Genomic DNA, 13,734 nt, shown 5'->3' with positions numbered 1-13,734 from the left:
CAATGTATAGGCAGGTTTTTTTCCGAGCATGTTTCTTATAGCGCGCGGTTATGATTTTACCTGTAACCTCTCTCAACAAAGCATGAATATGTCTAAAACAACGATCATAATTCTTCTAGCTAGCGTCAAAACGTTTCGGTTAAATAAACAATAACAACATAGACAGATAAACGCTTGACAACAAATAAAGATATACATACATATTTACTAAATCTTAAAATATGCCTGTTTTGAAAATCTTAAGAAAATAAATCTTTTAAATAATCATTTAAAAAACAACTGGTTTAATAAGCATTCATTATAAAAAAATATGTAAAATGCTTTTTATGCTTAACAAATAATCTAGCATGATAACTTTGTCCGGCTATAAGTGTCGTCATTGTACATAAAACACTCAACCGTCTACATTTAACGCAATTATTAAAAACAGGCGGTGTATGAGTGTAAATTATATATACTTTCCTTTCTCAATACATTTGAAAACAACCGTAACATAAAAAAGTTGCTCAAGTTCAGATTGTAAAAAGTATAAATAGTATACAGATTGAACAATTCAAGAACGATCAGTTTATACGGTATGTTCTTTAAATGCTAGGCAATAAATATTGAAACACGAATACGATGCACTCTACATTATAAGCGACATAATAACTATACCAACAATTCATACACTAGTTATACAACACAACAAATGATCGTACAAATATCCCAGCAACAAACCATTACACTTGTATTCAATGTTACGTATAAAGTTTAACACAAATGGGATCAACGAGTTGACACTTCTATAAATATATTGAAGGTGCCAAGGCATGAAGGTGCAAACAATTTGCGGGTTGTTATTGGAACAGTGTCATAAGCGTGCAGTGTATATAGTGTTTCAAGTATTTTTGTAAGTGAATGTTGCGCAGTAGAAAAACAAGAACATGTGGCTTCGAGTGATGGCATGTGTTTACTGGCATACATTTTAAAACAGATACCGTAACAACTTACTTTCATTTTGTAAGCTAAAACGTTCGTAATAAACCGTTAAAATAACTTGATTTTAATTTAAAACCACCTACATGTGTGCATTATATTGAAAATGCAGTTCCAATGCAATTTTTCAAAACAACTCACAATTATGCAAAAACATAAAATTAAACCCGACAGATTTACTTTTAATGCTGCATTTGTTGACAATCAAATTTATGTAGGCGCCACTGTCATACCTAGTTATCAAAATTACATGCATACTTTTTTACTTCAGTCATCGCATCAGAAACAAAATAAACGTTATATTTTGACTAAACAATCATTGCATATCAATGCATGTAACGACCGAATACCTTTTACGACAGTGCACTACGGTAATCGATATACCCTCTGCTTCTAACAAATAAAATGGCTATCATACATTTACAATTAAACATATTTGTCGAAATATTACTTAATTGACATGCTTATCAAATGAAACATCATAAAAAAATAATATGAAAATATTATCAAACCAGATTATCACGTCAATATTTTGAGAATGGATCTACACTTTAAGTTTAAATCTATGTATGCTCGATTGCATCAAAAGCCAAAGGCTTCTTAAAACCCTATCGAGACCGGTTTCCTGGTCCTAGAACCAGTACTTGGTTGCGTTGGGGAGGATCTAAAGAACGCTTTCACAGTGGGGATCAGACCGTGATCTCCCGGTTGCTAAGCGCACACAATATCCATTACGCCACGCCAACCAAAATCTACATTTGTTTAACCTAGCCTCGTTAATTATAAGCAAGGAAATAATAATTTAGTATGACTATTCATACAAACAATCAATGACTGATATACGCCAGCATTTACAATTAACGTAAAATAAAATTAACGTACCACATATAAATTGTGTAATAAAATAATGCCGGATTAAACACTTCCGTCATCTCATTAATATATACAAGTCAATCATAACGCACATCATAAAACTATATTTTTTCAAATATCATTTCCGATCAATTGTTTATTGTTTCTCAATAATTTTATAAATTGTTTAATTTTTAAATTGCTTATACATATGCTTATCCATTTTTATATACAATAGTTACACGACTATTCTCGATAAAACGTAACAATCTAACGTGCGAAGTGTACCTTCAAATGTACGAACGCCAATTTAAGGAATGAAATAAGTTTAAAGTTACACAACAATTACACAAAAACAACAACAAGTGTTCGTTTGATTTTTACATGTGCATAATCACCAGAAATATCATACAGGACTATATTAACGCAAAAGCTGTCAATAACAAACATCCAAACGCTAATATTCAAATGTATATGCATACAAGTTAATGTATTTACACCGAAAGTATGAGCAAACTATTTACAGTTCAGAAAAAAACGTTGTCATTAATCTTGTTTGCAAATTGTCCAGACGCAATAACATGAAGAGTCAACTATAACATTAAATGTTAATATATACATAATAATGAGTATAAATAATATGTACATGCCTAAATTCTATACACTTTCATTACATAGTCGCAATAAACGTATATACCTTCTTCATGTGTAAATCGGCGTCAAAAATAACAACATCAGTCACGATAAGAAATATGTACATACAATTAAATTATTCAGTGAAAATATATTTAATTGATAGACAAATCATACCATAAAATTTGACACACAATACAAACGTGACAGTAAACATTTTAAAATGCATCACAATTGAACACTTTATACACATTAGGCAAAACGTTCTTGTTTTACAATTTCCTGGACATATAGCAAAGCGATGTAAATATATACAAAAGGGCTAAATGGAAGTATTTTGTAAATGTTTTTTACATAAGTTAAGACTCTAGTTGTATCGAATTAAATACATGTATGTATGTGCACTAGTTATGTTCAACTAAATTATTTTATATAAATCATCCAGTTCGTCTTCATAAGACCGACGATTAAAGTATCTAATTGTGACATGTCGTCACATTGCGTCCTGCAATAGTGTCGAACAAACATCTGAATACTTAACTTCTATTGAACCCATATTCAGGATGTCGTATATCATGTTCGCAGCAATAAGAATACAAAGCCAGAGTTCCTATTTAATTATGTTACGGACTTCATGCTGGATGGCGGTATCTGCCCGTGTGCTACAATATTTAAAAGACAATAATAGTGATAATCGTTATAAAACAATAACATTTCAAGTCATTCTAAATGTAACTAAATGTAATAATTGTTATAATGTTAACTGCAACTCGTATCATGGACTATATCCATACTGAATGTAAATCTATATCATTAAGTATATTTTGTCATTTAGTATAATTAGGAATATATACATGTATATACGTTATATCATTTAAAGCACACTTTATTTTAAGTTTAATACCTTTATGCATCTCTTAGTGTTCTAAATCCTTTTTTCTGCGCTTGTTTTCGTAATGTTGGCTCTGGTTTCGCCTTCCAGCTTGTGATGGCTCTGTCAATTTTTAACACGCCCTGCTGAAGTTTCTGCAAGACCAGTAAGTGATAAGAAAATGTCCATTAATGTTGACAATGATATGATGTGTTAGAAAATTATTAAATACAAACACACTTTTTTATATTTATTTAACTTAATATTGCGGTTTACCTCCATTGTTTCCTTCAATATTTGGTATATTGTTCCAACATGGCATACAAGTATATCTGGCTGGAATACGTCGTGCACATCCTCATCGTCCATTGGAATTCTGTTGTTTTCCAAGTCGTCTAAAGGCCAAAACGAAGGCTGGGACAAAAACTGTATCAGACTTTCATCTTTTGAAATGTCTGTCATAAATATGCATCTGTATGTGAATCTTTTGATTGCTTTTAAAATATTTTCTGATTTCTGTACGGTCTTAATGGACTTAAACGGGGCCAGTGATTCTTCTTCCAAAGCGTTATAATATTCGTCGCCAAGTCCTTCAATAATGCGCTCAGCGCTTAGTTCCTCAAGGATCTCGTGAAATGAAATCACATGACAAAGACACAACCTAGTTTCAGGAGTTGGTAAATGATGAGTTGGGAATCCACTTACTATTGTTATCTTCCTGTCATTCACAAACTCGATTAACGGTTTTTCGGGGACAGACTTCGAACGTTTCAAAACTGTAAGAATCATGTCTAAACTGTTCAGTAATTCAAACGACAGGCTTTTGTTGTCATTACATTTTTTTTCGAAGCGATAACTCCAAATCCTGTGGCAAATGTGCTTGTTTAACCGCAATACGCACCTCTTGTACCAATGTTAGAAAATTGCGATATAGTTCATCTCTAAAAACAATGTTCGGCAAGTCATTGAATGAAACATGCGCTTTACCAAATAGTAATTTTTCTGCTAGTCTTTTTTCAATATTCTGGAAATCGTAATTAATGTGCCGTCCTTCACCATACTGCAAACCGCAGTGCGATTCCTGGTTAATAAAATCAACCCAATTACCATCAATAGCAATAAGATCATCTTTTCGAATTTCACTTGCGAGTACACTTCGTGTACTGGAAACTTCTGGCGAACGTAGAAGGAACTGAAGACTTGAACACTGTTTTGCCAAATGCAAAGCATTATGTATGCATTGGTTTTGAGTGTCGATCAATAATTTTAAAACACGGTAGATCTGGCCTTCTTGTGATAAAAGAAGACAATCGCACATCTTGCTTTTTATATTTATAAACTTAAGTTTTAAGCCAGGGCATTGCTTTGATAATGCATTCCAAGATGCCTTAAACTGCTTGAATCTATTTGTGCTGGCCACTTTAGCCTTATTTTCTTTCAAAAGAGCTTGGTATTCATTAACGGTCTTCTCCAAACACTCGTTTCTCTTTAAATTAAAGTTGATATTGGCAACGGATACTAGATGCCATTGAATAAAATTGTATATATGGACAGGTAGTGAAAGAATGTCTTCATTGTCGACAACGTACTGCAAAAATGGAAAGTCTTCTTTCCGACGATACAGCTGACGTCTAAAATCTGATTTTGTAGCAACCCTTGTCTGCCTAAACAAACAACAGTCATTTGTGAAAGCTTCGGCAGATTCGCGTAAATGTAATTCCACAGATGTACTGCTCAAACCGAACTTTGTATCAGTGTCTCGGATAAGAAAGCTTATTTCTTCAAAGAGGTTGTCTTCAATGCCGGCTACAACGTGTTCAAATTTGGTTTCCCAGGCCGATATATCTTGGTTTTTGTCTGAACATAGAGAGTCCTTAAACAACAGATGTGTGCCTTTCTGCATGATTAAATGGAAAAACATGCCAGTTTCAAAATCCCCTGCATTGAGCATCCCTTTAATTTCGTCCCAATGTTGTTTTAATCTCGCCCATATAAAATCGAATATATTATTTGACGGCGCAATATCTGGAAAACGTGCAAATACTTGCTCTGGTTTTGTTATTCGTAATGCCAAAGAACCTAAAAAACCTCCGTCTCCAAAAAACTGGAATATTTTTTGTGAAATAGGAGAAAGGTTCGACTGCGTCGGTGACTCATTTTTAAATAGCTCCGTTTTGATTAACTGTTCAGATGGAGTAATTATTGTATCAACATCTGATCCACATGTTTTGCATTTATCTTTTGAATATTCCTGGTGAAATAACATCACTGTTCCACAGTTGCAATAATATAAACTAGTTGTTTTATTGGGGGAAACGCTGTTGTGTGTGGGTTTACAAGAAAACCCTGACAGACTAAATACCGACTGTTCCAATGGATATAAAAGGCATTGCGTTACTGGGGCGCTAGCTTTAACATCATGTGTTTTTCCTGAATAAGCTAAAGCCAACGCAAAAGATGACACCAAAACAGAATTCCATACAAACTGTTGATATTTCATTTGTGGACAAGGAACTAATCTAGAATCCTCAAAATCTTCTAGCCCCAATGTACACCTCAACAGTTCTTTTTGCGCGGATGTAAAACATTTTACAAATAACATTTCAAGTGGCCAAGCTAGCAATTTTTCCGTATCATTCAGCATTTTTATGTACTTAGGAAGGTAAAATTCCTTAAGTGATATGATGAATGCTAGCATTGATCGGTGGGCATTATCGTCAGGTTTAGTATGAGCTTTCAACACATTGTCAAGGTTTGATTTTAATTTGATGGAATTATTTTGTGGAATTTCAAAACATTTGCAAGCTTGAATTAAAAGCTCTTTGTCCACATAATGACACAGTGTGTTAAATTCAAAACACGTTTTGGCATATTGTTTTGTCAAATTGAGTTTCTGTCTCAATCCTTTTTTGTCTGCTATCATATCATGCACGTTGGCAACACCAGATATGCATGCACCTGTGGCTAAACGCGTTGTGCCTCCAACAGCATCAGTAATGCATTCACCGTTTAAAATGTATTTCAACATCAGATTGTGGATAAGATCTCTATAGTGACATTTTTCAAGTCCGTTAAGCATAAATGCATAAGCATCAACTAGCGCCTCTTCAATTAAGTTTTCCCGTACACATAGATAACGTATGAATGCTCGAATATAAGCTACTGATGTAATGAATTTCAGGCCGATTGAATCAGTATGCTTTGTTTGCAAGACTCTTCCGCTGGCGAGGATTAAATCGGAATCATACGGTTCAACACATTTGTAGAACTGAGATTCCAGCAAATCTGTAATCATTGCGTAAAATGGATGAGTTTCATTTTTGTTGGGCATAATATTATTTAAACACTTATCCAGCAAGTGAAAAAAATCACTTAATGTCTGATTATTTTCGGCATTCTGATTATCTCTTATAATGTTTTTAAGCACAGACATATCCTCGTACACTTCACAATCTATTCGAACCTCGAATGGAAATTTAAGCAAGTGCATTTCATTTATGGGAATCATTTTAGTGTTCAACAATTTAAAAAAAAAAGCGAAATCGGTGTCTTCATTTGATGAAATGCAACTAATCAGATATTGTCGAACAATTCTGAACAGAGCACTTGATGCCCCTGATTTATTGAGATCTTGTATGATCTTTTCTATATTATCTTGTACTAATGAGGAATCAATATCATTGTTGGTCAATGACATGCCAAGATCAAAAATCAAATCTTCCGATATTTTATTTCGAACAACCGCTATGCTGTAGATATCACTGCAAAGTCTCAGTGCTTGGTATTCCTTTGACGAATCGGAAATGTTTCTTACTGCTAAAACAAGGTTTCTTAACACGTTCTCCCAATGAGTATCTTTTTTACATTTCGTGTGATTTTCTTTAGTAGGAATTGCTACTGAGCATAAATGTGATACAAAGCAACCGAATCGTGTTTCTTCATCACACATGTCGTCAGCAATATGTTCGTCTTCCATCGTCTTTGATTTTAACTCGCTAACTTGACTTACCACAGATGAAAATCCCGCGTCAAATTCACTGCAAAGTTGAATCAACGCATTAAACTTGGATATGTGTGTCCATCCTGTACAATGAAGAAATACAAGTGCTTCGATTGGAGACTTTGTAGCCAGCTCAGGAAAATTAACTATTTTGTTCATGGCCCATAAAGTTATTTCAATTCGGTCCTTAGGTTGTAACCCATAACAACATTTGTATGATAGAAGGTTGCAGTAGTCTTTCCAGTAGTCGTCTATTAAACATTGCGAGTTATATCCAGCACACTCATTAAAATGTGTTTTCAAACTCACAATATCTTCGTGATGTTTAATGAGTTCCTTCATGACGTCACGAGGAAGCTCTGTGTTTGCCTCAATGTCGCATTTAACTTTAGCACTCGCTACTTCCATCATAAACGTATCTCTAGTACTTTCAATGTCATCATATATTTGTCGACCAAAAGGCACTTTCAATCCAAGATCAGGGGTTGAGCACTGAAATCTCTCGAGTCCGGTCTCATCATCGATAGTAATAATAGAAAAGAAAGGGCTATTAAATACTGACAGCCAGTAATTTTGTCGTGATACACATTTATTGTCATCTATGAAGAAACTGTCCAAAGCTGAAACTTGTTCTAATTTAATTATTAACTTTGCAAGTGGAGATTTAATTGTAGAAATAATGTGTCGTAACAAGGCGTCTGCAAATAGTGAAGACGTATTTAATGCATTAGCATTACATGCAATATGTACACACCATTCTTCGTTACTTGCGCTGCCAACAGTGTCCTCGATATATTTCACGATTTTGTTTTCTAGCGCCGGTAAAAGCGATTTAGACGATTGAATGTCGGCTATAACCTTTAAAACACTTTCGACGTTTCGACTTCTTTGGCTATATCCAATCCTGGTGAAAGACCAGAACAACTCGTCGTGTAAATACTTTTCCAACGGTCGCATGCTATCAATCGCTTGTTTCAAAGTCTGCGATGACAAACATGGAACGGAATATACAGGTTTTTGCAGACTTTCCAAAGTCAACAAATCCCAACCACTCAGAAAATTAATTTTTTCTAGTGAGCCGTCAATCAGGTCATCTTCACGTGCAATTGTACCGTGAACGATCCTCACGCCCATATGAAGGATCATGTAAACTAGTTTATAACCAATGTGTTCTTCCTCTTCGATCCGTATTTTATTAACTAAGTACATTGTCAGGGTTAAATGATGCTCATCGTCAGCTGCATGGCAGTGAATAAGTAGCACATTGGTATCGCTTTGCCAAAACTTTCTTAATTTGTTGGACAATTTCTTTTCAGACTTAAATGTGCCAAGGTTCTCTGTTTGAACTGATAAACCAGAAATCAGAGCTGGCAGACGGGTGTGAATGTTACTGTTGGTGAACACAACAAACATTCTGACTTTTGATAAGCCTATCTGGTTTTGTTTGTGATGAAAAGCGATGAGAGTTTCAAGTCCCTCGTGTAAAGGCAATTTAAAATAATCGATGAGTATTTGCCTGCTCTCCATTCTTACATTTTCATCACTAGCGTTTCTCAATCGAAGAACAGCGTCGGGAGTCATAATCCACATTAAGCGTTTAATGCACTCGCTGAAAGGATTAAAATCTTTGTCAACATTTGGTATTCTATTTCGTTTAACCAAAATGACCAATGAAATTATGAGATCGTCATTATAGAACGGAAAAATGTCATGTTTTGTGAAAGAACGTCCTTCGATAGTACTGACACGATCTATCCACACATTAATTTGTTGCGCAAGTTGCTTTTCGTCATCGGTTAAAATGTCCGCAAACGAAAGGTACTGCTTTTCAAATCTACTCAAAAATGGCGGATCAATTTTGTGCAATTGATTAGCTTCTACAAGTACAATACATCTGAAAGAATCCGACACCGGACAGAACGGGTTACTATAAGGGCCCAATGCAATGCGACAAGTGTTTTTCTTGCTAAAACGTGTGTAATTTTGATTGAGCATATCATACAAACTGCCATATATATGCTCAAGGTCCTTAAGTATCAAAATTATTCCTTCTTCCATACAAAGAATGATCTTACTCAAAATACGATAATGATAATCATCCGTCAGATCCTCTTCAAATTGACTGCCAAATATGATTTCAGGTTTATTTCTACCAGCATCTTGTAAAATCTTTTCAAGGAGCCCTAATACTGATTCCCCTGATGTGATTACCATTAAATGACGAGCAAATGTATCATTTATGTTATCTGCTATAAGATCAAGGACCTGTCGGTCTTTATTGGTGTTTGAAATACACTGTTCAAACACAGCCACTAAATTACGCCTTTCGCTTTTGAGTCCTCCAAAATTTCTCTGGAGCCCTTCCATAATTGCTATTGACTTTCCATCAGTTCTCTTAACCGTTTGAGTTGCCAGTGTTTTCGAAATAAATTTAACTAAAGCATAGAAATCTCGCAGTCCATGAAAATGCTTAAATTGAAGCTTATCTGTGTAAGATAAGTATGCATGCGCTATGGACTTTAATTCTACTGAAATGTCGGATAGGTGAAATTTACTCGGGCTTTGCGTCCCCAGCATTCCCGCGGATTTATGTTTTATTGATTCAACAAACGACTGACAAATAGATGTTGCTGTGTCAAATAATTCTTCTTTATCCATATCAGGTTTAGAAACATGGACGGCTCTGTTCATTTTTGAAGCATCTAGCGACCAATTTGATATTCCTACAACAGCCACATTTGGAAATGACTTTCCGTTTGGTTCAAGCAGATTATGCAATACTTTTAACGGATTAAACCTTGAAATTTCAGCTAAACCTATTTCGTCCAGAATAACAACAGACAGAACATCATCTACATTATTTGACTCTTGGTATTTTTCGGCTTTTTCAAACACTTTCAATATTCCATCAGACGTAGATGATTCCGACCCTTGAAACGATACACAGTATAACTGTGGCTGCGTCTTGAAAAATTCATCTTTTGAATCTTTCCCTCTAACATTACTTCGTATAATATTCATAGCCAACGATTTGCTGCAACCAGGCTTACCCACAACAAATATTGGAATTTTGTTGAGAATACAAACCAAAATCATAAAAATATTTTCTTTCAACGCTGTATTTTTTGCTGTACCAGACGGCAATTCCATTCTGTAAAGAAATTCACTTTGTGCTTCTTCAATTATTTTGTTGACATCGTTTTCTGCCTGTATAAATTCACGCGTTGGCTTTAACAAGTGCCGAACCAGTAACTGCCTATACAACTTGCGAGTCTCCTTCTTTGTGAATCTTGAATGATAGCAGTGGGTAAGTGCAAGAACTATTGACTTTATTTCACCGCTTACTTCTTTTGGTTTTTTAAAAAGAGAAACGTTTCCATGTATAACCTTTAAAAACCAAGAGACGAGAATAATGCACCTTCCAACATCCCGAAGACTTACCACGCATGTGTTTTTTTCTTCTAAACGGACAAATATTTGAGATGCTGATATTAAATCCCTCAGCAAAGTATGCATTTCCGACCCAGAACCAAACACTGGTTCTGACATTCTTTCAATATATTTCTTTTCATCTGTATCACTTAGTGATCCAAAGTCCCATACGTAATCGACGATCATTTCAGGCAATGGGAGCACTCGATAAACTAATTTTGAAAGCTCGTCTGTTTTCACTTTCCCGGAAAGTCCTGCAGTACAAATTGCTTCAGATGTGCGGATTTTGTAAGGATTGCATGCTCCAATCACTGTCAGATTAGGAGCTAAAACAAATCTGCGACATGTGCGATGACGAATTATGTCACATATTAGACCAATACATTCGGTTGTATTAATTTCATCAATGAAAAGCCATCGTTTTTGGTTCGGATTTTTTAAACATTGTTCGTGCTCATTGAGGACAATATCAATAACGTTTTCATTTGTTATACCAGCATGAATGTTCAGAACAGTAAAAGGTACTTCGCATATCCCTGCGAGATATCTTATCAGTGATGTTTTTCCGCATCCTGTTTCCCCCATTACTAACACAGGAACATTTGTTTGTATGCGAAACATAATCAGTATCATTTTAAGCAAATTGTCAGGTGTAAGTGCATACTGCGATGTCATTTTACTCAACGTTTCTTTTGAGAGCGGTAAAGGATTTGTTCTTGCCACTCGTTGCAATATGTCTTGCAATTGACACTGATCAAGTTCAACATAATTTTCTAATTGCCGTTTTAGCTGTGTTTCAAAAAGTTGTTGTATGGCTTCTGGTACCTTCTTTTTGTCGCGATACACCGGAGAAAGTGTTTGAATATTTTGGTTATGAAAAACATACATCAAGTGGTTACTGTCTTCCCACTTAACCATACTTTCTGTTCTATGTACAAGGTTTGTTGCAATATCGTTTACTTTTGTTTGGCTTTCATCGTTAGTCAATGTTGACAGTTGCGTCGACCTGCAGGATTGTACAGACCTGCAAGCAAATTCTATTGAAATTTCAACCATTGTTTTTACAAGAGAACTCCTTACCGACATTTTGCATTTTCCTCCAACCATATCAGATATGTTTTGAAGTCTGAAGAATACACTGCACGAGAATTTTTTAAGTTGATCCGCTAAAACGTTCAGAAACGTATGTACAATCGAATATGAAATATCAGGAATTAAACCAAGGTTTGATCTAAGCAGCTCCCTACATTCTTTTTTAGAAAGACGTCGGTCTGTTGGTACGTGTACTTCTTTCAAGTCCAATGTATTTTCTTGAAGAGCTTTTAGGTAATGACAGACAACTTGATTTGGACTGCTGGGTTCCTTGCTTGCTATGTAGTTGTCAAAATTCTTCCATGATAAGTGTTTTTTTTTAAATGAGGTTACAGTTGGTAAGCTATTCTGAAGTGAATTATTGATAGAGTTTGCAATTTCTATGTAAATTGTGCTCGTTGGACATGCAAATGCTGTCCTACCAACTGCAATATATGACAAAACAATCAGTTCAAACACCAAAGTGTCCAACTCTCTTGGGTCGTTGACACTGCCTATATCTAAATGTAAAGATTGATTGTTTTTTAAATTAAGCTGTTTGAGTTCTGCAACAAACTTATCGCGACTTACATGCCCACTTACATGAAGAGTAACGACACTTTGTCTGTTCTTTCTTGCTTTCATTGATATAACCGATGATTTTCCCAAGCCTGCAACTTCAGACGTATACGTAGTGACGTTTTCGAACTTAGTGTATAATATTGTTGCTAGCAGTTTATCTGAGACAGGCTGCACCATCGACATAAATTCCGATAGTATATCTACGAAAGGATGGTGTTTTGATCCTCTACATATTACTGCTAATCTAAAGTCTTCTGATTTTTCTATTTCTCGGAGTCTGTCTACCAGATGAATTTGCTTCTCGCTTGACAGATTTTCAACATATGCAATGCAAAATAAAAGAGTATCGTAATGAAAAGCTTTTGCTCCCAGACAACGTTCGATTAGCAAATCGATATCCTCGAAGGATGTCTGGACTGAACAGAACATAATATGTGATGGTTCCGGAAGACATTGGAACGTGTTATAATATAATGCTAAAATCGTTCGCACAACAAAATCACTGTTTTCTTCAAGATTTAAAAGCATTAGTCGCCCTTCATGACATATTTCTGCAAACGTGTTAATCTTTTCTCCAGCAACTTTAACAACTCTTTTTTGTGGTGTTAACTTCCGATCCTTATACACTTGATCTAAACACTTACCGAGCAAAAATAAAAAACTCTCTCCTTCTAATGATGTTTTCATTTCTGAATATTTATCTTTTAGATCTACGATATCAAAGTCTCTGTGTATAAATTTTAAAAATGTGTTAACATCTTTTTCAGAAGAATTATGTTTCTTAGAAGTATTTCGTTCTAGATAGTTGTAAAATCCGTTGACCTGGCATCCATTAAAGTAGTTCAGTAGATAATACTTGCAGCGGCAAAGGTTTAGCTCGTTATTCCATTTGTTTAGTTTCGTGTTTAATTTTTCAATCACACTTTCCAAATCGGTTTTCGATACTGATTGTTTGTATTCAAAATAATCCATATGCCCTGACATATGCAATGCCAATAATGTTTTTTTGGTACTAATAGTGCAATCGACTAAGTTTACAAAGTCGTTTAATTCCTCAGAATTAAGATTGCTTTGCTCTGAATGTCTGTCCGTATTGAGTAAGAGGAGAGCTCGGCTTCGCAAATCCACCAGGGCCGTTTCGGAAATACTATATTTATTTTCCGATATCGAATAAGTCGCAATTAATATAACATTATTTGAATGTAAATCAAAAACAAACTCCCCGTTCAACACAATACTTTTAATGACTTTCCGTCTTTGCTGACCTCTGTTAGCAACACAATGATACAACGATTTTAAGTTGTGTACATTCTCC

The 13,734-nt window shown here is 35.0% G+C and overlaps 1 protein-coding gene across 1 annotated transcript in view; it reads right to left on the bottom strand.

Moving 5' to 3' along the window:
• Positions 1–2,818: 2,818 nt before the first annotated feature.
• LOC127848027 (uncharacterized) overlaps positions 2,819–13,734 on the bottom strand; it is a 65,548-nt gene continuing 54,632 nt past the window's right edge. The window contains exons 6-8 of the mRNA XM_052380312.1: positions 3,611–13,734; positions 3,368–3,489; positions 2,819–3,125 (exon numbers count right to left, since the gene is read on the bottom strand). The exon at positions 3,611–13,734 is cut by the window's right edge and continues 1,431 nt beyond it. Coding sequence (XP_052236272.1) covers positions 4,167–13,734 — 9,568 coding nt within the window. The 3' untranslated portion in view covers positions 2,819–3,125; positions 3,368–3,489; positions 3,611–4,166. The remainder of the gene's footprint in view (positions 3,126–3,367; positions 3,490–3,610) is intronic.

Source organism: Dreissena polymorpha, chromosome 10 (assembly GCF_020536995.1).
Source record: "Dreissena polymorpha isolate Duluth1 chromosome 10, UMN_Dpol_1.0, whole genome shotgun sequence".
Lineage (NCBI taxonomy): Eukaryota > Metazoa > Mollusca > Bivalvia > Myida > Dreissenidae > Dreissena > Dreissena polymorpha.
Note: the sequence above shows the minus strand (reverse complement) of the source record. Positions and strands in the feature narration are given on the sequence as shown.